This window comes from Oryx dammah, unplaced genomic scaffold, assembly GCF_014754425.2.
Source record: "Oryx dammah isolate SB20612 unplaced genomic scaffold, SCBI_Odam_1.1 HiC_scaffold_12, whole genome shotgun sequence".
NCBI lineage: Eukaryota > Metazoa > Chordata > Mammalia > Artiodactyla > Bovidae > Oryx > Oryx dammah.
Genome location: NW_024070196.1, coordinates 53,080,792 through 53,106,924, shown reverse-complemented (window position 1 = coordinate 53,106,924; position 26,133 = coordinate 53,080,792). Strand labels below are relative to the sequence as shown.

Here is a 26,133-nt window from a genome sequence, read left to right as displayed (position 1 = left end):
TAATTCCTCAGACAAGTCTACCCAGCCGGTGCCCTGTTTCAAATACCGTGCAGATTCTACTTCGTAAAACCTCAACTTTCTTTCTTCCCCTCCTTCCTAAACACGAATCTCCCCGGAGTAAATTCACGCCATAAACACACCCAAGGCTTTGTTTTATACAGATTTCAACCCCCTGGTCCCAAGAGAGGTTGCTTTCCCTTCTAGATCCAACCGAGGCCAAATACTGCCATCTGGGGTCACGGCTTCCTCTCGCCGCTGCCGCCGCCGCGGAGCGGACTCGCTGGGTTCCGGATTCCCCGCGCCGGCCCGAGCCTCGTACCCCTTCCTGTCTCCGTCTGCCCACGGCAGGCGGCCGGCGCGCGGCGCCCAGACAAAAGCTCGGGCCGTCGGGCCCACGGGCCCCGGGCCGCCCACCCTCCGGGCCGCGGGCGTCCTCCAGCCCAGAGGCCGAGGGTCCCGGTGCAACTTTGCGAACAGAAAGGAAGGAGGCGCCGTCGCCTGCAGGTCCGGGTGCGCCCGGGGCGGCCGGCACGCGCGTGGGCCGCGGGCGAGGGCGCGAGGGGAGGGCGAGGCGCGCCCGGCCGCCCGCGCCGGCGCCCGCAACTTGCCCGCTGGCCGTGCCCCGCGCCCCTCAGGGCCCGCCCGACGGCGAGGCCCACATTGTCCCCGCGGCACGGCCGGCCACCCTCACGCACGGACGCCCGCACACGCCCCCTGCCCCGGCCGGCTACGGGGCCCGCGGCGCCTGGGTGGCCGCCGGCCTGCCGCGCTCCTCCACGCCCCGCTCGGGCCCGGCCCTGGCAGCTCCGCCGGCGGCGACTGCAAAACTTTCTCCTCATCGTGGCGGCGGCGGCGTCGCGGCCGCCCGGGGCGCGTCAGTCGGCCGGTCGGGAGGTCGAACCGGCGGGTGGCGGGTCCCTCCCTCAACCCCACCCCGGGCCACAGACCTGGTCCGGCTCCGATTCATAGTCGTCGTCCTCGGCGCTCACGGACATGGCCATGGCTCATGGTGGGCCCAGGCTCGCGCGCGCTGACATGGCTGGAGCGGCGCCGCCGCCGCCGCCGCCCGCCCGGAGCAGGCTCGGCTCGCCCTGGCTCGGGCTCGGGCTCGGGCTCGGGCTCGGGCTCCCGCTGCCGCGAGGAGGGAGCCGCGCCGCGCGCTTCGCACGCCCGCGCGGGAGGGGGCGGAGAGGGGCCGGCGTGGGGAGGGCCGGGGCGCTCATGCATATGCATGAGGCGAGCCAGGAAGGGGCTGGCCCCCCGGGCCGGCGGGCCAATGGCGCGGCCCCGGCGTTCGGGCCGCACACAAAGGGAGCCCGGCCTGCGGTGACACGGGGGCGGGCCCGCCGAGGGCGGCCCCTCGCGGCCGGAGCTGGGGGACTGGGGCTGCGTGGGGGCGTGCCCGGCGCCCCGCCCGGCCCGCGCGCCGCGGGATGCACATGGGTGGCTGCACGCCGCGCGTCTCTAACAGGAAATGCACGCCCGACCTGGGGTGGGGTCTTTTGTGTGGTCCTGCGGGGTGTCTTACAGGAGCCCCGGGGTGCATGGGCCGCGGGGAACGGCCCTGCAGGCGACACCAGGGACGGGTCCCTGTGCCCCCGGCAGCGGGCACACGGACTCTCGGGTTTGCACAAGCTCTGAGACCACGACCTGATATGCCTGCGAACCCGGGAGTCCCGTACCCTCTTCGGGCCCGCTGGCCTGGGTACGGTCTAGGGAGCTAGTTCTGCAAGACGCCAGCAGTTCGGTTAGGCTGGTCCCCTGACGTTGCCCTCAGGTTTGCCTTTCCAGGTCGCAAGGGAGTCAACGTAAAATGCGGCGTGGTGGTACAGGCGGGAGCTGTACTGACTTGGGCGGTTGCCAGACAGAACACCATAAATGCACTCTGCCCTGAGGTGGGCGCCCTACTGTCTTGGACAGGATCCCACCCATAGCCCGCCCTTCCGTGAGGTGCCCAAGGGTCGCTCTCGGAAGGGGTGAGGGCAGGCCAGAACCCAGTCTCGTAGAAGCGTTGCAGTGCCTGAAGCTGGCCCAGAAGGTGTGGGTTTCTAAATTCTTAAACTGGAAACATTCCTAATGCTTACTTCTAAAGCAGCCCATCCTGTAGAAAACTGTTACTGGAAATCCAGATTGAGATTGATTTAAAAGAAAAAAGTCTAGGGGGTACTTAGGCCAGCAGTCCTTACTCTGAAGGAAGAGCTCAGTGACCATTAGCTAGAGTGTGCAATTCTGTTATAAGCATCAAAACCACAGCCAAACTCAAGCTAAGGACCAGACTGACTTAGCTAGGTAGCTGGCATACTCATCACCTAATTAGGATGTCCAAGGTGACACTGAACATGTATACATGCAACCGTTTCTTCATCTGTAAAGTGGGAGGGTTTCCCCAACCAAGGAATCTGAGGCTTTCCCAAGAAAAAGCTCATTAGCTGTGAAGCCTGGTGACCAATTCCGCAGTGTTGTCCAACTGTTATTCATGCCCAGGCCATGGGCCATGAAATCCACTCTCAGAATAGAAGGGACCCACAGGCAGGTCATGCCCTGGGCTTTCAAGGAAGGCAAAATGAGTGATGGATGTAAAACTCAGGAGGTTTCTATCAGGGAGTCGGCAGGAGTGAATAAACAGGGATGTCAGTTTTACGGAGTGGATTTTAAAGTCTGAAATTTATACAACCACTGACACAACGGGGGAAAAAAAAATCCCAGCCAACTTGCTCTTTACTGTAACATACCTTTTCTGAATTACCTTTCTCCCTTCTTACATTTTCCACAATTCACTCAAGGTTAACAACAAAAACGTCATTTTGAAAAGAATACTCCCCCCTCCATCTCAATCCACCCCCCAAAGTCTCAGCCTGTATAAAACTACCTTGTCTCAATTAAAGTCTCTATCTGATGTAGTCCATGAACTCTCAGGGGCCACTCAACCTAGTAGGAAGTCCCTTAAAGAAAGAGGAGGGGCTGAAAAAAAAAAAGCTAATCATGCTTTCACTTCACTGTAATTGGTCAAAACTGCCAGGATACAGAAACATACAAATAGCACAATACATCATGAAAGAGGTATGGAAACAGGACTTTTTCTCAAAGGTTTTTCTCATTACCTAGTAGGAGTACAAGATTATTTAGACCTGTCTTTGGGCTGATTTCTTTTGAGAATTCTCAAAAGCTCACTTCTGTATTTAAGGAAGTAAAAAGACAGTTCTCATTTATCATGGTTCAAAGAAGAGAAAGGGAAAGTGTTAATGAACAGAAGCTGCAGCTAACACAAAACTTCCTTCCTTCCGTCACATCATTTCTGAGCTAAAAGGGCCCTCACCCTCGTCCCTGACTTCACAGGTAAGGAAAGCCCAGAGAAAAGGTGAGGAAGCCCAGAGAAAATTGGAAAGTAGCTCTGAAGCCCAGGGTTCCTTATAAAACACCATCCAGAGACCCTCTCTAGGGGTCCAGGCAATAAGAGGAGCTAATGTTTACTAAGCATGATTGAAGGGCTAGATCCCATGCTAAGTGTAGTGCAGATATATCTCATTTATTCTTTTAGACAGCCCCATGAGGTATGTTCTACCGTTCACCCATTTCACAGATGAGGAAACTGAGACACATGGCTGCTAGGAAGTGAAACAACCTGGATTTGAACCTATAAGCAGCTGGAGCCTGCAGCCTGGGCTGTTAATAACACTGCACTAATTCCAGAATCAAGACAGGAGGATGCCATGTAACAATCCAAGTGAAATACTCAAGATTTATGTGGAAAATTAACTGTCCCTTACTAAAGTTTACAAATTCTGTGTTCTCAGTTCAAATTCAATTTCAGGACAGGTAGGTATGGTTTTGGTAACCAGATTGCTGTCTGATGGATCGGTGGAGGTTGATATGAAAGGAGGAAGCCAGGATTAAGATATGGCAATGTGGTGGGTCCTCTCCAAATTCTAACAAGGCTCATGCCAGCAGCCACTGCCCTAACTCCTCTTAAAAATTCCTCTTCTGACACTTGAAAAGAGCCTTTTAGCATCTTTACCTCCTTGATCAAAACTTCCTTTAGTTAACTGGTACACACAACTATCCAATGTTTCTTTTGTATTAATAGTGTACTGGACTATATACAAAATATATTATTTACTTGCCCAGAATTACTACCATAAAATTTAGCATTTATATTGTGCCTTAGGCTCGTCCTTTCTCCCTTTCAACCTCCTCTTTCAGGGACCCTAAGAACTGAACGCTCTCCCAGCTCCACTTAGCCAAGGTTTACTTTCTTAGAGTTCCCCAAAGCTAATGCCATCAGGGCAACTGGTGCTTGCCCTGAGCCAGGAGGGTCCAAAATTTTCACCAAGTGAGGAAGAAATAAATAAAAACAGATGGAAGCCAAGCCTGCCTCGGTCACAGGTGTCACCCACTTCTTCGCTTTCTCTGAATGTCATTCAATTTTCTGGTCTGCCTATTAGATCATGAGATTCTAGGAGGGATCCCAGTCTGCCTAGAGATTTTGCCCAGACTTAGCCATCTGAGGGCACTGCAGCCTGTCCCAGGGCAGAGATGGGCAGTGACCTAAAGTAGAAGGGAGAAGGCAGCTGTCCCCTCCAGTCCTTTCCATCCTCATGTCCAGGACCAGTAAGAAAGGGACAGATTGAATAAATGCCCCCTGGACTCTGGGCTCCCTAGGGGAGGGTCTCCCTGGCATGTGCCCCGTTTCCTTGTATCCATGTCACAAAGGGCATGGCTAAACTTAGAAAAAGTCTTTTCCAGAGGATCAGGACAGGGAAAGAGAATGTATTTCCTGTGTCCAGACCAGTAACTGGCTGGCACACTCCTGAACCAAGGGACACCATTTGTAAACATGCCCCTAAGGAAGGAACAAAAATGACTTGGAGGGTTGCTTCCTAACATACATAATAACGTATGTTTAATAAGCAATAGAGAATGCATGCTTCAGTTATTTTACTATTATTTTACCACTTGTCTCTCTGTTCTTCAATGGGTTGTTCCCCATTCACAGCCCAAGAAGTAGGTCTTTTGGAGAGTTATTTTTCTAATAAAACATAAATAAGAAAAATTTTTGCATTGTGTCACATAGCAATTTAGGACTAATTTCAGAGCTGCCTGGATAAAACTATGGTTCAAAGAGTCACTGTATGACAGACCGAGGGCTGCACTGATTTCGGTTAAGGAAATTACTAATGTTAATTGCTTTTTATTTTGCCCCTGGAGAATCATTCCACAAGCATTTAAAATCCACATATATCTGTCAGATGGCTCCTTTAAAGAGACCAAGCTTTCTCTTAAATAGAGTTCCTCTCCTAATACTGTCTCCTTACATTACAAAGATCAACCAATAAATATTTGCATTCACTGGAAGATTTGTGACTGTGCACAGGATTTTTTTATTTAAATTAACTAATTTAACAGGTGACTGGCACTGATCTGAAAAATGTTTCCTGCCATCCATCTCATTTCCAACTCAATCACTGACCTTAGAAAGTTACTTCCCTTCTCCATTCATTTCCCTACACAAATCCAGGTTAAGGCTGAGTGCTCAGACAATTCAGACAAGATTAATGGATTGACTTTGCAATCCCACCTCCCACCCCAGAAAACAGGGACTAAAAGTACATAAAATGCCAGCGTAATTTGGGCCTACAACCGGGACTTATTATTATTATTTTTATTGTTTTTTTGCCAAACTACTTGGTATGTGGGATCTTGGTTCCCCAACCAGGTACTGAACCTGCATGCTTGCGGTGAAAGCATGGAGTCCTAACTACTGGATCACCAGGGAATTCCTTCATGCAGGACTTTTGTAATATTTTTTTTTCCCTGTCTACTTTGCATGTGGGATTTTAGTTCCCTAACCGGGGATCAAACCCCTGCCCCTGCAACGGAAGCACTGAGTCCTAACCACTGGACCACCAGGGAAGACCCCGAAATATTTTTCTTAACAAGACCAAATCTTGCCCTTGGTTTCCTTTGTAGTCAGAGCACTCCTCACTGTCCATCCCACCATCCTTCAAAGAAAGACCTTAGAAAACCAGGTTATAAAGACTTAAAAAGACCAAATACAAAGCTTACTCAAAATGGACAGATAAAGCAGACAGTGAAGAGGCAAAACAGGAGTAAAATTAGCAGCTCTGTTCACAATGGTCAAATGGCAGAAACAAATCAAATTCTGTCCATCGATGAAAGGTAAACAAAATGTGGTATATCCACACAATGGCGTGTTATTCAGCCATAGAAGGAATGAAGTAGTGGCACAAGCTACAATGTGTTGAATCTTGAAAACACGCCAAGTGAAACACACCATATAGTATGATTCCATATATATAAAATGTCCAGAATAGAAAAACCCACAGGGACCAAGTGCCAATTCGTGATTGCCAGGGGCTGGGTGGGGATGCGATGGGAGAGTGGAAAATGACCCCCTAATAGGCATGGGGTTTCTTTGGGGAGTGATGAAAATATCCTGGGGTTTAGAAAGAGGTGATGCTTACACAACACTGTGAAAATACAAAATGTCGCTGAATTGGTACTTTAAAATGGCTAACTGTATGCTAATTGAATTTTATTTCAATTTAAAAAATTATGTATTAGGGAGTTTGGGATGGACATGTATACACTGCTATATTTAAAATGGACAACCAACAAGGTCCTACTGTACAGCACAGGGAACTCTGCTCAATGTTTTGTGGCAGCCTGGATGGGAGGGGAGTTTGGGGGAGAATGGATACATGTATAATGCATGGCTGAGTCCCTTTGCTGTCCACCTGAAACTACCATAAGACTGTTAATCAGCTATACTCCAATATAAAAAGTTTTTAGAAAGTGTATCTGTATATACACACACATGTGTTTGGGTATATATGTATATATACAATATTTGTATATATATTTATATACAATACAAGTATTTGTATATACAAATATACATATACATACACACATATATATACATACACACACACACACATAATTTTTTTTCCTTTTCATCAGTTATCATTTAAGAGTGATCTTAGTTCCTGTCCCTGAAAGGTAACCTGGTTAGGAAATGTAGCCACTCAGCCCTGGGGCAGGTTGAAACTTATCAGACCAAGGTGATAGTTGAATCACCTCCTAAATGAGCTGCTAACAGTCACCATAGGGGTCTGATGGGCTTTGACAGCACTTGAAAGCCTTTCACTTAAGGACGCCTAACAAATGCGAATACACACTGGTTGGTATGGCTGGGAGCAGGGATAGGGGGACAGACACACACACACACACACACTCTCTCACATACATACTCTGGCTGCCTTCTTCACATACATTCTTGCTTTCCTTTAAAAATGGCTCAACTCCAGCAGGCCAATTTGCCTCTACAAGCCCCTTGGATCTATGAAAATCCATGAGTTTACCAAGATACTCAAAATAGAAAAAATCTGACAAAACTCATCTGTCACCATTTGAAGCAACCATTATACCAACTCCTTAGTTTGAAAATTGGTGTTTAAAGGGAAAGAATTAAGCATGTGTGCAGCCTTTTCAGGAGGAACTATATTCAAGGGAAGCGCCCATTGATGAGGGAAAACTGCAGAAAAAAAGCCAGCTAGTACATAAAGGAGGGATGATAATACATCAAAGATTCATTTTCTTTTTGGGGGGCTGTGCTGTGCAGTGTGTGGGATCTTAGTTCCCGACCAAGGATTGAACCCATGGTACCCTGCAGTGAAGCGTAGAGTCTTAACCGCCGGACTGCCAGGGGAGTCCCAAAGGTTTATTTTCATCTCCTGAGAAAATTATTGATACAGGAAAAGAATGATAACTGGTGGTGAAATCATCAGTGAGTGGTAAATGGAAGCAAGGCCCTAACGTATTCCCTTCCAGATTATTCTCTGGAACAAAGAGGCATGAACGTAATTGAATGATGAGGGAATAATCAGACCACCATTGCTTTAATCCACTACCTATGAAATTTAACTTCAGTCTAACCAAACCTTTAGACCTAATTTCTAATTTACAGAAATTATAAGAGATAACGAAAAAGCTAAATATCACCACAAGGAAACAATCAGACAAATGCATAAAGTGAGATATTCTTCAGGACATGGTTCCATCTTCTCTACCGATCAATATTCTGAGAAAGGTCAAGATTAAAAGAGAATTAAGAACAGATTCTTGGAGTGGATCCTGATTTGAACAAAGTAGCTGTAAAAGATAATTTATATGACCCAGCAGCAGGAGGAATTGTCACTTTTGCTAGGTATAATAATGTTATTTCAAGAATGGAGAAAAATATTATTTTTCAGGGATGCAAACCTAAGTACTGAGGGATGGAATGACATGATGTCTGTCATACTCTAAAGAATACTTCAACATAAAAAATAAAGTTAGTTGAAAAACAACATACCCATTAGGAGGGCTATTATGAAAAACAAACGAACAGAAAATAACAATAGCCAGGATGTGGCGAACCTGGAACCCCTTGTGCACTGTTGATAGGAATGTTCGATGCAGTCACTGTGGAAGACAGTATGGCAGCCCCTCCAAAATTTAAAACATAATTATTCTATGATTCCAGCAATTTCGTTTCTAGGTATGTACCCAAAAGAACTGAAAATAAGGACTTGAAAACATTTTTACTCACCTCTGTTCACAGCAGCATTATTAATAACAGCCAAAGGTGGAAGCAACCCAAGTGCCCATCAACAGATAGATGGGTAAATAAAATGTATATACACACAATGGAAAACCATCCAGCTCTAAAAAGGAAAGAGATTCTGGCACATGCTACCGCATGGAGGAACCCTGAAGACATGCTCGTGAAAGGAGCCAGTCACAAAAAGACAAATACTGTATGATTCCACTTATGCATGGTATCTAGAAGAGTCAAATTCACCGAGATAAAAAAAGCAGAACATGGGGGAATGGGGATTTAGTGTTTAAGGGATTAAGAATTCCAGTTTCAGATGAAGAAAAAGTTCTGGAGACGGACGGTGGTGATGGTTGATAACAATGTGAATGTACTCAATGCCACCCAAAATACACTCAAAATGCCACTCAAGTACACCAAAAATAGCTAACACAGTCAATTTTATGCTGTCTCTTTCCCACAATTTAAGGAAATGTGATAAGAGATAAATAAAAAGATGGACTTAGAGATTACCATACTAAGGGAAGAAAGTCAGAGAGAGACAAAATTCATCTGATATCACTTATATATGTGGAATCTAAAACATGGTACAAACGCACTTATTTACAAAACAGAAACAGACTCACAGACATAGAAAATCTTATGGTTACCAAAGGGGAAAGGAGTGAGGATAGATTCAGTTCAGTTCAGTTCGGTTGCTCAGTCGTGTCCGACTCTTTGTGACCCCATGAATCGCAGCACGCCAGGCCTCCTGTCCATCACCATCTCCTGGAGTTCACTCAAACTCATGTCCATCGAGTCGGTGATGCCATCCAGCCATCTCATCCTCTGTCATCCCCTTCTCCTCCTGCCCCCAATCCCTCCCAGCATTAGAGTCTTTTCCAATGAGTCAACTCTTTGCATGAGGTGGCCAAAGTAATAGAGTTTCAGCTTTAGCATCATTCCTTCCAAAGAACACCCAGGACTGATCTCCTTTAGAATGGACTGGTTGGATCTCCAAGATAGATTATGAATTTGGAATTAGCAGATACAAACTACTATATATAAGTAAACAACAAGTCCTACTGTATAGCACAGGGAACTATATTCAATGTCATGCAATAACCTATAATGGAAAAGAATCTGAAAAATGTATAACATTTACTATACAAAAATGAATCACTCTGCTGTACACCAGAAATGAACACAACATTGTAAATCAATTATACTTCAATTAAAAAAAATAAACTAATAAGTAAAAAAGAAATAAAAGAACACCCTCCCCCAGAAGAATCAATCAACTGGGTACACTCAAACCAACAAGTTTCCCCAGAGCAGTCCCCAACACAACCCTTCCTGCCATCTTGTCCCATGAATATTAACTAAGAGAGAAATGAATTTAAATACCCCCCCAAAATCATTCTTTTAAGGAAGATTATCTCTGAATTCCTGCAACATGCTTTGCTGTTTAGTCATTTACATTCATTGAAGAAGGTGAGTGACTTAGAGCAGGTTTTACCAGAGCTTTCACTTTCTACCTATTTTCTTTGTATATAATTAAAGATGCCCTTGTCCCAACAAATGGACTTCCCCTTCCCCCTTTTGTAACAGGAAGCAAACTTAAATAAAGCAAATATTTCACCTGTATTCACTTAACTGTGCCCCTTTTTTCTCTAGATCACCTACATTTGGGGAGCAGATTATCTGACATCTTCCTGATAAAGCCAGATTAGATACGCAGGGGTTGGGGTGGGGAGGGCTGTCACAGCTTACTCCCAACGTCAATGAGCAAGCATCCTCCTTTGAAACAGGAAATATACAATGTCATTTGATTTAAAAAAAAGGAAAAGACTGAAGGATAGACCACTGTTCTAGAAATAAAACCATGATAATGGCAAGCAATCACTTACAGTGCCAGCCAGGCCTTCTAATTACTCCACCAAAGGCAGGAAAGCCCTCGGTATCTCAATTGCTTTCCAAGAATTTGTCTTTGGCATTATTAACACAGACAGCAGAGCAGGTTATCAGACTAAGAAAGAAATCCTGGGCTGCAGACTTTAATTACAGGTTATTTCACTATCTTAAAGTTTCAATAAAATGATACGGTTGATAGCGGAAAAGTTCCAGGTGAGAAATAAGATCTTTTTAAGTCCAAGAGGATGAAGGGAGATGCTTAAATGTGAGGGACAAAAGGGTCTAGGGAAGACCAAGAGCCTTTCTTAGTGCTCTTCTATTCACCATTCTTTTATTGGGTGCAACTGGGACACACAAATTAAAGTAAGGAGAGAGGCTTACTTTCACTAGCGATGACTCTGAGGGATCTGGAGAGAAGGTAAAAGACAGCAAGGACACTTAACTGACTGACTACAACTTCATCTTCTAGAAGCTCTGGGGAAACCTTGCTATCAAGTTCATTCATTCACTGAACATTTTCTGGGACCAATCTTGCATGACAGGATACAAAAAAAGGATGAGAAAAAAATTAATAAGATGAGCTCCAGTCTCAAGAAGCTAATGGCAGCTTAAGACAGATATGCAACAAAATGCAGAGTATAGGGACTTCCCTGGTGGTTAAGAGTTGGCCTTGAAATTGCAAGGGACATGGGTTCCCTGGTCCGAGAAGACCCAACATGCCTCGGGGCAACTAAGCCCATGCACCACAGCTCTTGAGTCCTTGCGCCTGGAACCCGTGCTCTGCAACAAACGGTAGTCCTGCTCGCCACAACTAGAGAGAGCCAGTGCCCAGCAACAAAGACCCAGCACAGCCAGAAATAAATAAATTTTTTAAAAATGCAGAGTAGAATGTGGATGTCCAACAGAAGAAGAAAACGGGAAGTCTGTCTATCAGTCAGGATCTTAGCAGGAAATGAAATGGCATCCTGGCACCCTCCCACCAGGTCACGGAGGGGAGTTAAACAGAGGCTCAATTTACAGAGCATCATTGGGGTTGACTAAAAAAGGCAGGGGGCTCTGATGGGATCCCAGTCATATGGTTCAGAGATTACAGATTCTGGAATCAGAGATCACATATCTGGTCAGAGACCTGGGGTCTCAGCTTGTAAGAAACAGTGGCATTCTTTGACCATCAATGGGATTTTTCTCTTGCTGATGTTGGAGGCAACATTATCCAGAATGAGCAGACCATCTCTTGTGGGTATTCTGTGATCAGGGATTTTGGCTGTCTGTGCTCCTGGGAACCTGCTGGCCTCCAAACTCCACAGATGACTTAGCTGTCACTTAGGGAAGTCCTGGGGACTCTAGGTGGGGGTCTTGGATTGTCCACTTGCTGCTCGTGCCTCTCTGCCCTACGGCCGCTGCTGCTGGTCTCCCCGCTGCCTATTCCTGATCTCCAAGGCTGCTCTCACGAGGCTTCTTCTGGCACATTCTAAGGCAAGTTACCCTTCTGCTCACAGGCCTAGGGTTCCTCCCTCCAGTGGAGTGCAGAAGGCATAAAGAAGCAGTTCCTTAAACCAGCCCCGTTTCGGGAAATGCCAGCTGTGACTACCTCCACAAAATTGAGCCATTTAAGCCCTTGCCTGAGATTGAGTTTTTGCACCAGCCAGTAATCATGTAGAGATGGGGAATGTCTCTAAACTAATCACCCCCTTCTGACCCAGCTCCTCCTCCAGTGTCTTCTGTTTCTGCCTTCTAGATGGGCAGATTCGGGATTATTATTTACTAACAGAACTATGAAAAAGCCTAATTGGTATCACTGATGGAAGGGCTACTATAGAGGTATTTTGCAGACAGCCCCTCACAGCAACCTTGTAGGAAAGCACTATGAGCCCTTTTCACAGGTGAGTAAACTAAGGCTCAGACTGTCCCACGACCACACAGTTAGTAAGTGGCAGTGCCAGGAGTCAATCTCCAGGTGTACCTGACCCCAGAGCTCATTGTGCATGAGAATTACCTGTGAAGCATTTAGCAAGTGCAGATTCCTAGGCCCCACCAACACCTAATAAATCAGAGTGTCTCAGGGGAGCCCAGCAAACAACTTAGAAAAAAAAATACGTTTCCCAGGTAAAACAGATGTCACCAGCTTGAGCACAGGTCCTCCTGAGGCCACACGGCCTTTATAGGAAATGATCTGGCCCTGAGCAGGCAACAATAAATGGCAGGCATTATCCTCCTCCTCAAGTGTACACCATCAACTTAATTACTTGGGGGAGACAGGAGCTGGGAGCAGGGCAGTGGGAACAGCAAGTACATGGGGGCTGCTTTTAATGACTTATGTGACTATCCTTCAGGGAAAGGCTGTGTGTGACGCTCCCTGGGGGACCCCAGACTTATCAGGCCTCCCAGATCTAAATGACCAAGTATGGAGGAAGGGGAAAAGCAGAACTGAAGCGGGCCACAGACATCAGGTGTGTGTGTGTGTGTGTGTGTGTCTGTGCGTGTGTGTCTGTCTTCCTCCTGTGGTTCCGGTGACGTCCCCGTAAGGAAGCTGATCCACTAACTGCTGGAGAGGGCTGTCCCCATGTCCCTGTCAGGGTTCTTGGTACACTCTGCAGCCTCTCTGCTCCTCCAGTCCAGAAAAACTGACAATAATTGAAATTCAAAAGGCAGCCTGGTTTGGCCACTAGAGATTAAGAAGCAAATGCATCAACGTGTTCTCTTTCCAGGAAAACCGTGGCTTCCTCTCACCTCCTTCCTTGGTTTCCTTTTCTGGGAACCAACCTGCAGCCTGGCCCGGTAGAAGCGTCTGGCTGCTGCGAGGAAGGTCAACATACTAATAAGGCTGAGGTCAGAAGCTGGGCCTCAAAGTAGTTCAGTTCCCTCGGTTTGGTTCTAAGGTCACAGACAACCTGCCCCCCTCCAAATCTTACCACTTGGTCATAAAAGGAAGTGGCCAGAGTATAGACAGATCAAAACAAATCCATCACCGCTGGTGAAAACAGCCAATGGGGTGGAGTGGGGGTGGGGGGATTGTGACCAAGGGTGATTCAGTAGCATCTCCGATTTGAAAGACGCCACATCAGAAATGACCTCATGGCACCTAATCAGTTCCAGAAAAGGACTTTGTTCTCCAGGAGGCAAGGTGGAAGATCAAAGCATTTCTTGCTAATCATCATTTAGCATTAATTATTTAAGTAACCTGAGCCAGACCCGGACCTCTCCTGACTTTGCATCCTGACAGCCTCAATGAGCACCCTTGATCTTTCAAGCCAACCTGCATCAAATTGGGAGAACCTGGGAATCGAGAGACCCGGGGCAGCCCAGGCAGTCAGTCGTGTACTTGCTTCTTCCTTTCCTGTTAACTTCTTAACCCCACCAGCCAGGAAACGCATAAATACACCACCCAGCCGCCCCTCCCCCTGCCCTCCACCACATCTCATAGAGTTCCTTAGGTGCAGGGACAAATCTGAGGATGAACACCTTAGATTCATAAGCTGTGTGGCCTCAGACTTACCAGCGTACCTCTCTGAACCTCCAGTTTCAGCTGCACCATGAAGATAATCCTATCCGCCCAGCCTCGTTGTAAGAATTCAATAAGACCTCAGAACTGTTGCATACATTTAGAAGGAATACACGGGGGTTTGGTTTATACCGGAAATAATTTATTTATAGAGTTGAAGGGGGAATCATGATATTCATTATTATATGATTTATTCCTTTGTGTATAATGTGTAATACATGTTATGGGCTAAACTGTGTCCTCCTCAAATCCATATGTTGAAGTCTGACCCCCAGCACTTCAGAATGTGACTGTGTTTGAAAATAGGTCTTTTTTTTTTTTTTTTTTTAATAATTTGGCTGCACCAGGTCTTAGTTACAGCACAAGGGATCTTCACTCTTTCATTGCAGCATGCATTTTTTTTTTAAATTGCAGCATGCAGGATCTAGTTCCCTGACCAGGGATGGAACTGGGCCCCCTGAAGTGAAATGTGGAGTCTTAACCACTGTACCACCAGAGAAATCCCTAGAGATAGGCCTTTAATGAGGTAATAACTAAGTTAAAATGGCATCATTTGGGTGGACTCGAATTCAGTATAAACAGTGTCCTTATAAGAAGAGGAGATTAGAACACACCCAAAAGGAAGACCAAGGGAAGATGCAGAGAGACAACAGCCATCTATAAACCAAGGAGAGAATCCTCGGAAGAAATAAATCCTGCCAACTGACATCTTGATCTCAGACTTCTGGCTTCCAGAAAGGTGAAAAAATTAATTTTTCTGTCATTTCAGTCCCTCAGTCTAGGGTATTTTGTTATGCTAGCCTTTGCAAACTCAGACAATTAACTTCAAATAATTCATAGGAAAAAACTTGAATGGCTCTAATGAAAGACAGGCAATATGAGACTTCCGTGGTGTCCAGAGGTTAAGATTCTGAGCTTCCAATGCAGGGGGCATGGGTTCCACCTCTGGTCAGGGAACTAAGATGCCATATGCTGCATGGCACATGCAGCCAAAAATTTTTTTAACTGGAAAAAAAAAAAAAAAAGATAGGCAATAGGTGTTGGGTGAAGATGTGGAGAAACTGGAACTCTTGTAATTGCCGAGGGGAACACAAAATGCTGTAGCCACTTTGGGAAATAGTCTGGTAGTTCCTCATAGAGTTACCATCTGATAAGCCAACTGCATGCCTAGGTTTCTACCCAAGAGAAATGAAAACATAACTTCACATAAAAACCTGTACATAAATTATTCACAGCATCATCAATCACAATAGCCAAAAGGGAGAAAGAGCACAAATGCCCATGGACAGATGAACAGATAAACGGACTGTGGTCCATCCATACAATGGAATATTATTCAACCCTATAAAGGCATAAAATACTGATAGATGTACAACAGAGATGAACCTTGGAAACATTCTGCTAAGTGAAAGTAGTCACAAAAGGCCACATACTGTATAATTCTATTTATCTGAAATGTCCAGAATAGGCAAATCCATGGAGACAGAAAGTTTCCAGGAGCTGGGGGAAGGGGAACTGACTGCTCATGGAGTTTCTTCTAAGGGGTATGAAAATGTTCTAAAATGAAGATTGTGGTTGTGGGGATGGTTCCACAACTCTGAATATTTTCAATATAGAAAAACATTTAACTATATACACTTTAAGTGGGAGAACCATAAAGTATGGGAGTTTTATTTATTATAAGATTAAAAAAAGAGAAAAGCCTGCTACCATGAGCACTGTTAAATGTCAAAGGCTCTTACTTCTCCCTCCCACCCACTCTTTCCCACCTAGCCTAAGTGCTCCGATTCCTCCTACCCATGTTGACACCAGCCATGCCATATAGTCCCATGGTTATAAACCAATCCTCCAGAGGAAACTTAAATGAGAACTACTGCCCCCAGAAGCCAGCTTCCTGTTTCCAGGCCTTAAGAGGAAAGGGGGCAGAGGTTTGAATTTAAAAACAAACAAAAAAAATTGCCTAGAAGCCCCTGAGGACTGCGCTGAGGGTCTCGAGCACAGAAGACAGGGCACATTTACGGTCCTGAAGTGATCCCCAGAGAGGCTGGTCTGAACACCTCCACTGATTCTGAGATTACAGTGAGCAATGTCAAGTGGGTTCCTTTAGAAGCTCGTGTTCTACAAACCCCAATCCATCCCACGAAGCAATTCCTCCACCATGAGGGAAGCGGGCAGCAAGGCAAAGCCACGGTTTCCTCTATAGGTTCAAAGCGACCCTGGGGCCTAGCCGGGCCATTTCAAGGTGCCAGGTGTGCAAGTACAGTCTGCGATCTGACAAATGGCATTAGATTTTTGCCCATTTCGGGGAACGTCAGCTCTGAAACCCCACGCGTGTCCACAGACTGGGGAGCTAAGGGTAGAAGGTGTGGAGGCAAATCCTTTTCAGTCCTATGGCCACTTCAGTTACCACTAAGCGTCAGAGAGAATCAGAATTCAGCACCCACAAAGAATTGGGTGCCTTCTCTCCATTCACAAGTCCACATTTAGGAAGACAATCAAAGACAATAAAAAAGGTGAACAAGATAACCCAGAACAGCAATGTCCAACGGAAACATAATGTGAGCCACGTAAGTACTTGCAGCCACTTTTTAAAAGATAAAAAAGAAACAGGTGAAATGAGTATTAATAATCCATTTTGTTTAATGGATTATCGGGCTTCCCTGGCCACAGATGGTAAAGAATCTGCCTGCAATGCAGGAGACCCAGGTTTGATTCTTGGGACGGGAAGATTCCCTGGAGGAGGGCATGGCAACCCACTCCAGTATTCTTACGTGGAGAATTCAATGGACAGAGGTGCCTGGCAGGCTACAGTCCATGGGGTCACAAAGAGTCGGACACAATTGAGTGACTAACACACAAATATGATCATTTCAATGAGGGCTGCCAGATTCAGCAAATAAAAATACAGCCATAGTACATTTCAGAAAAGAACAAAAACTTTTTTAGCATAAATATATCCCATGTAACATATGGGACATATTCAACTAAAAAACTGTTTAATTGTCTGAAAATCTGAAGTTCAAATTTAAATGAGCTTCCTTTTTAAAATCTGGCAACCCTAATTTCAGCATGCAATCAATACAAGTTGTATTGTACACTGTTCTTTTTTATATTGTCTTTAAAATCTGTCATGTATATTATACTGGCAGCACCTCTTAATTTAAGCTTGCCGTATCTGAAGTGCTCAATAGCCACACATGGCTCATGGCCTTTTGGACAGTACAGATCGAGAAAGTTCTAGAAAGTTCCTCTAAGTGTTTTTTATAACAGTAAAAAATCAGAAATTAGCAAAATACCCATCAACAGGAAGGCTGCTTAGGTTACAACCAACATTTAGAGAACTTACCATGAGTCAGCCCTCATTCTATGGACTCTGCACGCATTATTTTTAGTCCTCACAATGACCAGTCAAAGTAGGTACCGGTAAAACACCTTTCTACAAATGAGGAAGTAAGGTTCTTGGAACTCATATAACTTGCTCAAGAAAGTGAGGAAGCCAAGACAGAGTGATGATAGATGAATGGGTTCATCCATATATATCCCACGCTAGATACGCCAAAATGTTATTGGTTTTCTCTGGGCGGTGGACGGTGGGGCAGGTATTGGTTGAAAGTTAGGTCTCCACTGTCAGGCAGACCTACGTTTGCATGCTCGGCTCTGCCAAGTAACCTAACAAGTAACTTCGCCTTTTTAAGCCTCGGTTTCCCCATCTGTAAAGCAAATCATAAATGTCTATCCACAGGATTGTGGGAGTCTAAATAAAACAGGGCATGTAGAGGACTAAGCAGGGCAACCTGCCCCTGGTAAGTTCTCAGTGATATCACTGCTATTCTTTTCAGCATCTTTGTCCATTCCTGTTTGATTAGATTTTTCATGGTGAGCATCAACCCTTCTTGTGTTTTTTGTCTTTTGGTCACACTGCAAGGCATGCAGGATATTAACTCTCTGACCAGGGATTGAACCTGTGCTCCCTGCGGTGGAAGCACAGAGTCCTAACCACTGGATTTCCAGGGAATTCCTAAGGACCCATTTAGAAAGAGAAGAAAAAGTTAACTTTGAAAAGAGGAGAAAACAGAGACTTCCTGTGGTGAAACAGGGATTTCACTGTGGTCTAGTGGCTAAGACTCTGTGCTCCCAACGCAGGGGGCCTGGGTTTGGTCGCTGGTGAGGGAACAAGATACTACATGCTGCAACTAGAGATTCCATGTGCCTCAACTAAAACAGACACAGTCAAATACATAAATCCTTTTTTTAAAAAAAGGAGAAAACAGCCCAAGAAGCAGCTGGAGGACAAAGGAAGGAAGGAGATAGAGAAGCAAGGAGAGAGGGGAGGAAAAGAAGATCCCTAATGACAGGCAAAGGTGAGGTATCATTTCCCCGCAGTTTTCTGCGTGACCACAAGGGGGCACTGCCCGCAGTTTCCACAGCATGGGAAAATGATCCCCCTTTGAAAAACAAAAACTTGCAAGGAAAAAAAATCACCAGCACCATTCATCTTGATTCGGAGGCCTCTCCCTGGAGCTCCCCCTGAAAAGCTGACATTCATCTTACAGGAGATGTGAAAAAGCAGTGGATACCGGCTCCCAGCTGCGGGCGATCTGTGTCTTACCTTTGGCGTCTTCTTTGGCCAAGTGACTACGGGGACCCCAGTGATGGCCAGGCTGGGGTCGTCCTCCGCGTGCTCCTTCAGGACGTTCTGTGGTCAAGCAAAGGAGCCAGATTAGCCCAGGGTACAGGAGAGGTCTCTGAAGGGAGTGGAGGCTGGCCCTCACCCAGCAAAAGACAAAGTTCTCTGCAGCTCCACTGCCTGCCCCAACTCCACCAATACTCACATGCTCAATAGAAACCAAGTTGCCAGGGTTCCCCAGGGTCCGCAAAACACAAAACATCCCCTTCTGCAAGAAAGTTTTTAAAAAGCATATCACCCACCTCCCTGAGACTTCCACGAGCATACTGCTCACTGATCATACGACAAGAAACATTTATCCAGAGCACCAAAGACTCTCATGGACCCAGCCTCCTTTAATCCTTACACAGTCCTCTCGGAGGTGCTGGCTGGGCAGCAGTCTAATAAATCCTCTAACGTACACGAATTCAACTATGTCCACAGAGAAATGAACAAAGCAACCATGAGGTCTCACCGATGAGCCCTGACTCTGGTTTTTTCACCAGTCAGCAAGTATGCCCTAGGTCCTCTCATCCTGGTGTGTAAAGACATGTCTTTGTTTTTTGCATCAAGGTCCCTAAACATAAATAGTCAACTGGACAAATGCTGGCAGAAAAAAAAATGGGCTGTGATAGACACACTGCCAGACTTTGTGCGGGTCTCCCATGTGGCACTTCATAGTCACTCCTTTGTAGGTGGTTTCAATGCTTTACAGGGTAATCCTGACTTTAGCAGCTTTTGGTGTTGTGTGCAGCCAACTGCAGAACCTCATCAAGGTGTAAGATGTCACTCCGCTGAATCATCCCTATCCAGTAAGGCAACCAAGATTCAGAAATACTCAAAGGATTTGGATGCCATCCCAGACCAAGAGGGCAGAGCCCTGAACCCTGCTCTCTGGCACCAAACTTCCTGCCCCATGACCAGGTCATGGGATGCATCCACATGGGATCTGGGGCTGCATCCACACCATACCATAAAAAAGTGTTGAGGGATGGACAGGGAACTGTTAGTGGTCTATTCTGACCCCAACTACTAATTTTTGGATTGTACAAAAAACACTCCTGCAGAGACATCCAAGGACAGAGTAAGCTGCATAGTAGCACTTCACAGGAAGTGCAAAAGAGCTCAGAAGATAAATGTAGGTGAAGATGATCTTAACTCACTTTCCCTAGTCTTCATCAGAAAGAATCTGATTCACTTCTAATTTATTCTCTTTGTTTTCCTGCTTTAATTTTTAATTGGTTGCCTGATTTTTCAAACTGTGCTTTATTACCTCAAACACGCCTGAATAACTCCCTCCTCTTCCCACGGAAGGAGGCCAACAGCAAGGTCAGGGCTTGGGTTCCAGGTTCAATTCTCAGCACGTACAACTTTCTCTAAGTCCAAGAGTCAACGTCAATGATTTATAAACGCTGTTTTTATAAAATGCCTTGGTTCACTGCGATATCCCCCAGCCTTCACAATGACTAACCTACGGTAAGCCTCCAGTAAATATCTTAAAAAAATGAAGCCACAAATCCCCAAAGAGGGACTTTCTGCTGAATGTCTGACCTCAAATCTGTCAAGGTTGACACACACAAGCAAACTCTGAGAGACTATCACAGCCAAGGGGCGAGAGAAAGGACACAAGGAAAAACTGAGGAAAAGTGAATAAATTATACACTTAACAACAATGTATCAATAATGTTTCATTAGAAGTAACAAATGCACCATATTAAGGTAGGATGTTAATTGGAAACTGAGGGTGAAGGGTATGTGGAAACTCTGTATTATGTGCAGAATTTTTCTGAAAATCTAAAACTGTTCTAAAATACAAATCAACAAATTACACTTCTAAAACAGTTTTAAAATAATTTTAAAACAATAGCGATGAGCAAATAATCATTTTAAAAATGCCAATCAGACAGTAGTAACAGTTACAATAAAGGAAAACAGGACTCTTAGGCTGCCAATTTTGCTAACACCTATGTGGCATATTTAAAAAGTAATACAACAGAAGGGAAACAAGCAGACACGATTCATCTCAGGTATGGACTTCACACGGAGCATCAGAGGCAACCAAAAGCTGGGGCAGTGGCAGTGATCCTGCCTGGAGGAAGGAGTATTTCATCACTAACATTGTCTTTTGTTTCTTTGTTTTGGGGTTTTTTTGGCTCCACCACCAAATCTTAGTTCCCCAATCAAGGATAAAGAACCCGTGACCCCAGCAATGGAAGCGCAGAGTCCTAACCACTGGATTGCCAGGGAATTTCCACTGACATTGTTTAGAACTGCCAATTCCTGGTGATGATAAAAAGCAAATCCACTTTGTATCAGCTTCATTTTTAAAATTATGGCTTTCACAAACACTGCAGACACTGCGCCCCTGAGAACTTGCATCCGAACGGGCCATTTCCACAGCCCTCTCCCCACCTTGGTCCACCTCTCGGAGTCGGTGCAACCAGCCAGGTTGAGAGGTAACTGTACCCATCAGGAGCGCAGGCACCTCCAGTTGTGTTGAATGAAAGGATGGGAGTAAGAGGTCCTGAGGTCTTGCTCTGCGGCGGGCACCATAATAAACATTTCATGCCCACACTCTCATCCAATCCTCTTGACCACCCTGTGGAATGAACGACCATTTCCACAGTGCAGATGAGAAGGGCAGGGCTCAAGGGGCGAAGGGATCTGTTGACTAGTGCTGAGCCAGGAAGGGCTGGAGACTCTTGATGACCTGGGCTCTTTAACCTTGGCATCATTCAGCCCATCTCTGAAAAGGGAATGGAGCCGTGTTCACAGCAACACTGTTCACAACAGCCAAACAGCAGAAACAACCCAAGTATCCATGGATGGATAAATGGATAACATACAAGCCATGGAATATTATACAGCCAGAAAAAGGGAGGGAATTCTGTCACATGCTATAACACAGATGAACCTGAACAACATTACGCTCAGTGAAATAAGCCAAACACTAAAGGACAAGTACCACAAGGTGCCACTAATACGAGGTGCCTAACGCAGTAAATTCATAAAAGTGTAAAGTAGAAAGCCGGTAGCCAAGGGTTGGGGGGGGGGACAAGTGGGGAGTTACTGTTTAATGGATATCAAGGGGATTTTCTTACTTTAATTTTTTTTCTGGATATAGAGTTTTAAGTTCAGGAAGATCAAAAAGTTCTGGCTATGGATGGTGATGGTTACCCAACAATGGAAATGTACTTAATGTCACTGAACTGAACGCTTAAACATGGTTAAAATTTTATGTTATGTATATTTTACCACCGGCTGAGGGGTGAAGAATCCACTCGCCAAAGCAAGGGACTCGGGTTCAATGCCTAGGTCAGGAAGATCCCCTGGAGGAGGGCATGGCAACCCACTCCAGTATTCTTGCCTAGGAAATGCCATGGACAGAGGAGCCTGGTGGGCTACAGTCCACAGGGCTGCAAAACAGAGCAGGCACTATTTCGCAACTAAACAACAATATTTTTCACTATATTTTTATCTATTTTTAACTGGGGAGGAAGAAGTGGGGCAAAGCAGTCCCTCCCTAAGGAATGGATCCAGGACTCCCATGAATGGTGGTCCAGTGGTTGGAAATCTGCCTGCCAATGCAGGGAACATGGGTTTGATCCCTGGTTGGGGAAGAGTCCACATGTTGAGGAGTAACTAAGCTGGCGAACCACAGCTGCTGAGCCCGAGGTATGCCTAGAGCCCACGCTCCACAACAAGCCTGCCTCCACACTGAGAAATCCACACACCGTAACAAGGAGTAGCATACTCTCGCCGTAACTAGAGAAAGGCTCCCTGCAGCAACAAAGACCCAGCACAGCCATAAACAAATAAAGGAGTGGATTCAAGACCTTCTAGAAAGTACAAGTTGGGCACATACCGCCTCTCTAGCTAAACTTTTGCTGTTATGCCTGGGACAACACTAGTTTTAGAGTCCGAAGATCTAGGACAACCTGTGTGATCTCGGGTAAGCCACAGCTCCCTAATGTGTGGTCCTGGGGTAGAACAGTGATGTCTGCACCTTGATAGGAGGCTACGAAGCTGGAGGTAATTTTACTACCATTCTTAGGAACATTTGTTGAGTGCTTGCCCTAAACATTAAAATAATCTCAACTGGGAGACTTCCCTGGTGTTCCAGTGGTAAAGAATCCACCTTCTATGCAGGGGATATGGGTTCAATCCCTGGTCTGTGAACTAAGATCTCACATGCTGTGGGGCAACAAGGCCCACAGGCCACAGCTAGAGAAACCTGCACACTGCAATAAAGACCTAGCACGCGCAGCCAAAAAAGAAAAAACATCCTACCTGTGGGGTAGGACTGATTCTCCCTGTTTCACAAAAGCAGAAACTAAACTTAAGAGATTCAGTGATATAGTTCAAGGTCACACAACGGAGAGGTGGGCAGAAGCTGGCAATGACCTGGTCCATCGGATGACAAGCCTAAAGAGTAACCCTGGGTGATAAAGCCTCAGGAGATCGTGGCAGCAACCTCTCCAGATGATCCTACCCCATTATTAAAAGATACCTAGGAGAGAATCTGGGCTTATAGTTACCATTCAACTCGCAAATACAGAAATGAGTCACAGTCACCTGTTCTTTGCAAAGAGAGAGAACTAATTTGACTACTAATGCCTTTATAAAGCATCTCAAACATCCCCCCCAAATCACAGAAGAGATTTGTCCCCCTCCCCATATCACAGAAGAGGCTTCCATGACCAAATTGGGCCTACACACCCATGAAGTTTTGTTGACATTTCATGAATTTCACACCTTCCTCCACAATACATCAGTTTGTTTTTTCTAAAAATAATGTTTCCTGCCCACCCCCCAAAATCATTAACAAAAAAAGAGCTTTTCAGGAAGATAGTGCCTGTGTAACCAAAGCTTATATGGTTATGAATATATGTACAGATATCTCGCCATATGGTTGGGGGGGGGGGCAGAGGACTTCCACAGGACTTTCTGCCCCCACTCCCCATTCCAATCTTTAACTCTAGGCTGGGGATGACAAACTCAAATGCCTGCAGGAACCAATCAGGTAAAGTGAAAAATATAAATGGACCAGAAAGACATGGAGCGGTGTGGTCACTTATGACAAACTAGAAACCACATACCCTATTTAAAGATGGCAGACGCTTCCTAATTTCAACCTGCTAACCTCCTGTGGGAATGAAAGCCCCACTAGATCTCTGATTTTTCAGAAGAAACCAAAGATCCAGAGTTTTATTTGAAATCTCTCCAATTTCAAATGTTGGCAACTGACTGAAAATTAAAAAAAATAAAAAATAAAAAAATAAACAACACTTGTGAGCCAAATATATCTGTGGGCTGGCTTGGGCCATGGGGTGACCAGTTTACAAAGACTACTCTGCGTATGATTGAAAATAATGACTGCTTGCCTCGGTTTGGTTTGAGTTTCCTTCTGAACTGTCTCAAGACTTCCTGTCATTTCACTATCAGAGCTGGAGTCAGTGACTCACAAGCATTAAAGTGAGGCAGGCCTCTTTAGAGGAATGTCTGATTACAAAATCTATTACTGAAGTTATAAGTATTATTAATAATTAAGACATAATTATAAATAATAATTAAAATTAATAGACACATCCCCAAGTATCCTTGAGTCGGGGGATCTCACACACTTCCTGAGGGAAGCAATACCTCTCCACGTGTGGCTGTCAGTGGCCACCAGGGGGCACTCTGGGCTCTGTCCCTCAGGGAAGTATTTTCATTTGTATGTGACAGGCTGCAGAAAGAGGAGATTATTCTAATTGGACATTTTCTCTCTGAGAAATAAATTGTGCTGAAGGGAATCATGTCACTGGCTTTCCTGGGCTCTGCCAGAATTTATATACTCCCTGGGGCTCTTAGAAGCAGAGACGAGGAGGCCTGGGTGCCTGCACCAGCCCAGCACTCTTGGGTTATACCATACAAGCCTTTTAGTAGGAAGCCACAGGGCAGGGTTTCTAGAAGAGAAAGACTGGGATCACCAGGCCCTTTCTGCTAGAAACTGCCCTGCTTTTGACCTAACAAGATACCCACAGACAATGGATAAGCTGGGCTTCCGCTCTTCCTGATGCCAAATTCTCTCAAAAAGCGTAATTAGTCAACAATGGATTCAGGCCCCATGCTCCCCAGAATGCGGCATTAATAATTAGAAACTGCATCTATAACTGTGACTAAAAATAACAACACTGTGACAGTAAAGCAGAGGCAAGCATCAGGAAAGAAGCCCTAACCACAGACCTGTTGAGGGAGAGTAACATGGCATGGAGTAGCTCAGGCTGCTGTTGTGGGGAACTTGGCAGTCTCAGGGGTCCCTCCTGGCCACAGGTAAGGACCCCTGCAAGTAGGCATCAATGCATCTTGGGTCTCCCAAGATCCCTCCCTCCAATCCAGCCCAACCATCTTGTTCAGTTCAGTTCAGTTCAGTCGCTCAGTCATGTCTTAACTTTTTGCGACCCCATGAACTGCAGCATGCCAGGCCTCCCTGTCCATCACCAACTCCCAGAGTCTATCCAAAGTCATGTCCATTGAGTCAGTGATGCCATCCAACCATCTCATCCTCTGTCGTCCCCTTCTCCTCCTGCCCTCAATCTTTCCCAGCGTCAGGGTCTTTTCAGATGAGTCAGCTCTTTGCATCAGGTGGCCAAAGTATTGGAGTCTCAGCTTCAACATTAGTCCTTCCAATGAACACCCAGGGCTGATCTTTAGGATGGACTGCTTGGATCTCCTTGCAGTCCAAGGGACAGACTCTCAAGAGTCTTCTCCAACACCACAGTTCAAAAGCATCAATTCTTTAGTGCTCGGCTTTCTTTATAGTCCAACTTCACATCCATACATGACTACTGGAAAAACCATAGCCTTGACTAGATGGACCTTTGTTGGCAAAGGAATGTCTCTGCTTTTTAATATGCTGTCTAGGTTGGTCATAACTTTCCTTCCAAGGAGTAAGCGCCTTTTAATTTCAAGGCTGCAATCACCATCTGCAGTGATTTTGGAGCCCCCCAAAATAAAGTCAGCTACTGTTTCCCCATCTATTTGTCATGAAGTAATGGGACCAGATGCCATGATCCTAGTTTTTTGAATGTTGAGCTTTACGCCAACTTTTTCACTCCTCTCTTTCACTTTCATCAAGAGGCTCTTTAGTTCTTCTTGTGCCTGCCTATAAAAACCCATCTGTACTGTGTTGAATTGCATCTCTCAAGAATATATGTTCAGGGAATTCCCTGGTGGTCTAGTGGTTAGGACTCTGCGCTTTCACTGCCAAGAACCCAGGTTCACAAGGGCCCTGGGTCACAGAACTGCACAAGGCCTGAAGTGTGGACAAAAATAAGTAAATAAAGATATCTTCAAGTCCTAATTCCTGGCACCTGTGAATGTGACCTTACTTGGAAAAAGGGTCTTAGCGGATGTAATTAGTTTAGGGATCTCAAGAAGTAATTTCGGATAGGGTAGACCCTACATCCAGTG

General features: G+C 45.5%; 1 protein-coding gene across 1 annotated transcript in view; it reads right to left on the bottom strand.

Annotated features, from left to right (window-relative positions):
• KDM2B (lysine demethylase 2B) overlaps nucleotides 1-26,133 on the bottom strand; it is a 119,073-nt gene that overhangs the window by 25,188 nt on the left and 67,752 nt on the right. The window contains exon 12 of the mRNA XM_040250625.1: nucleotides 18,622-18,708. Within this exon, the coding sequence (XP_040106559.1) occupies nucleotides 18,622-18,708 (87 nt within the window). The remainder of the gene's footprint in view (nucleotides 1-18,621; nucleotides 18,709-26,133) is intronic.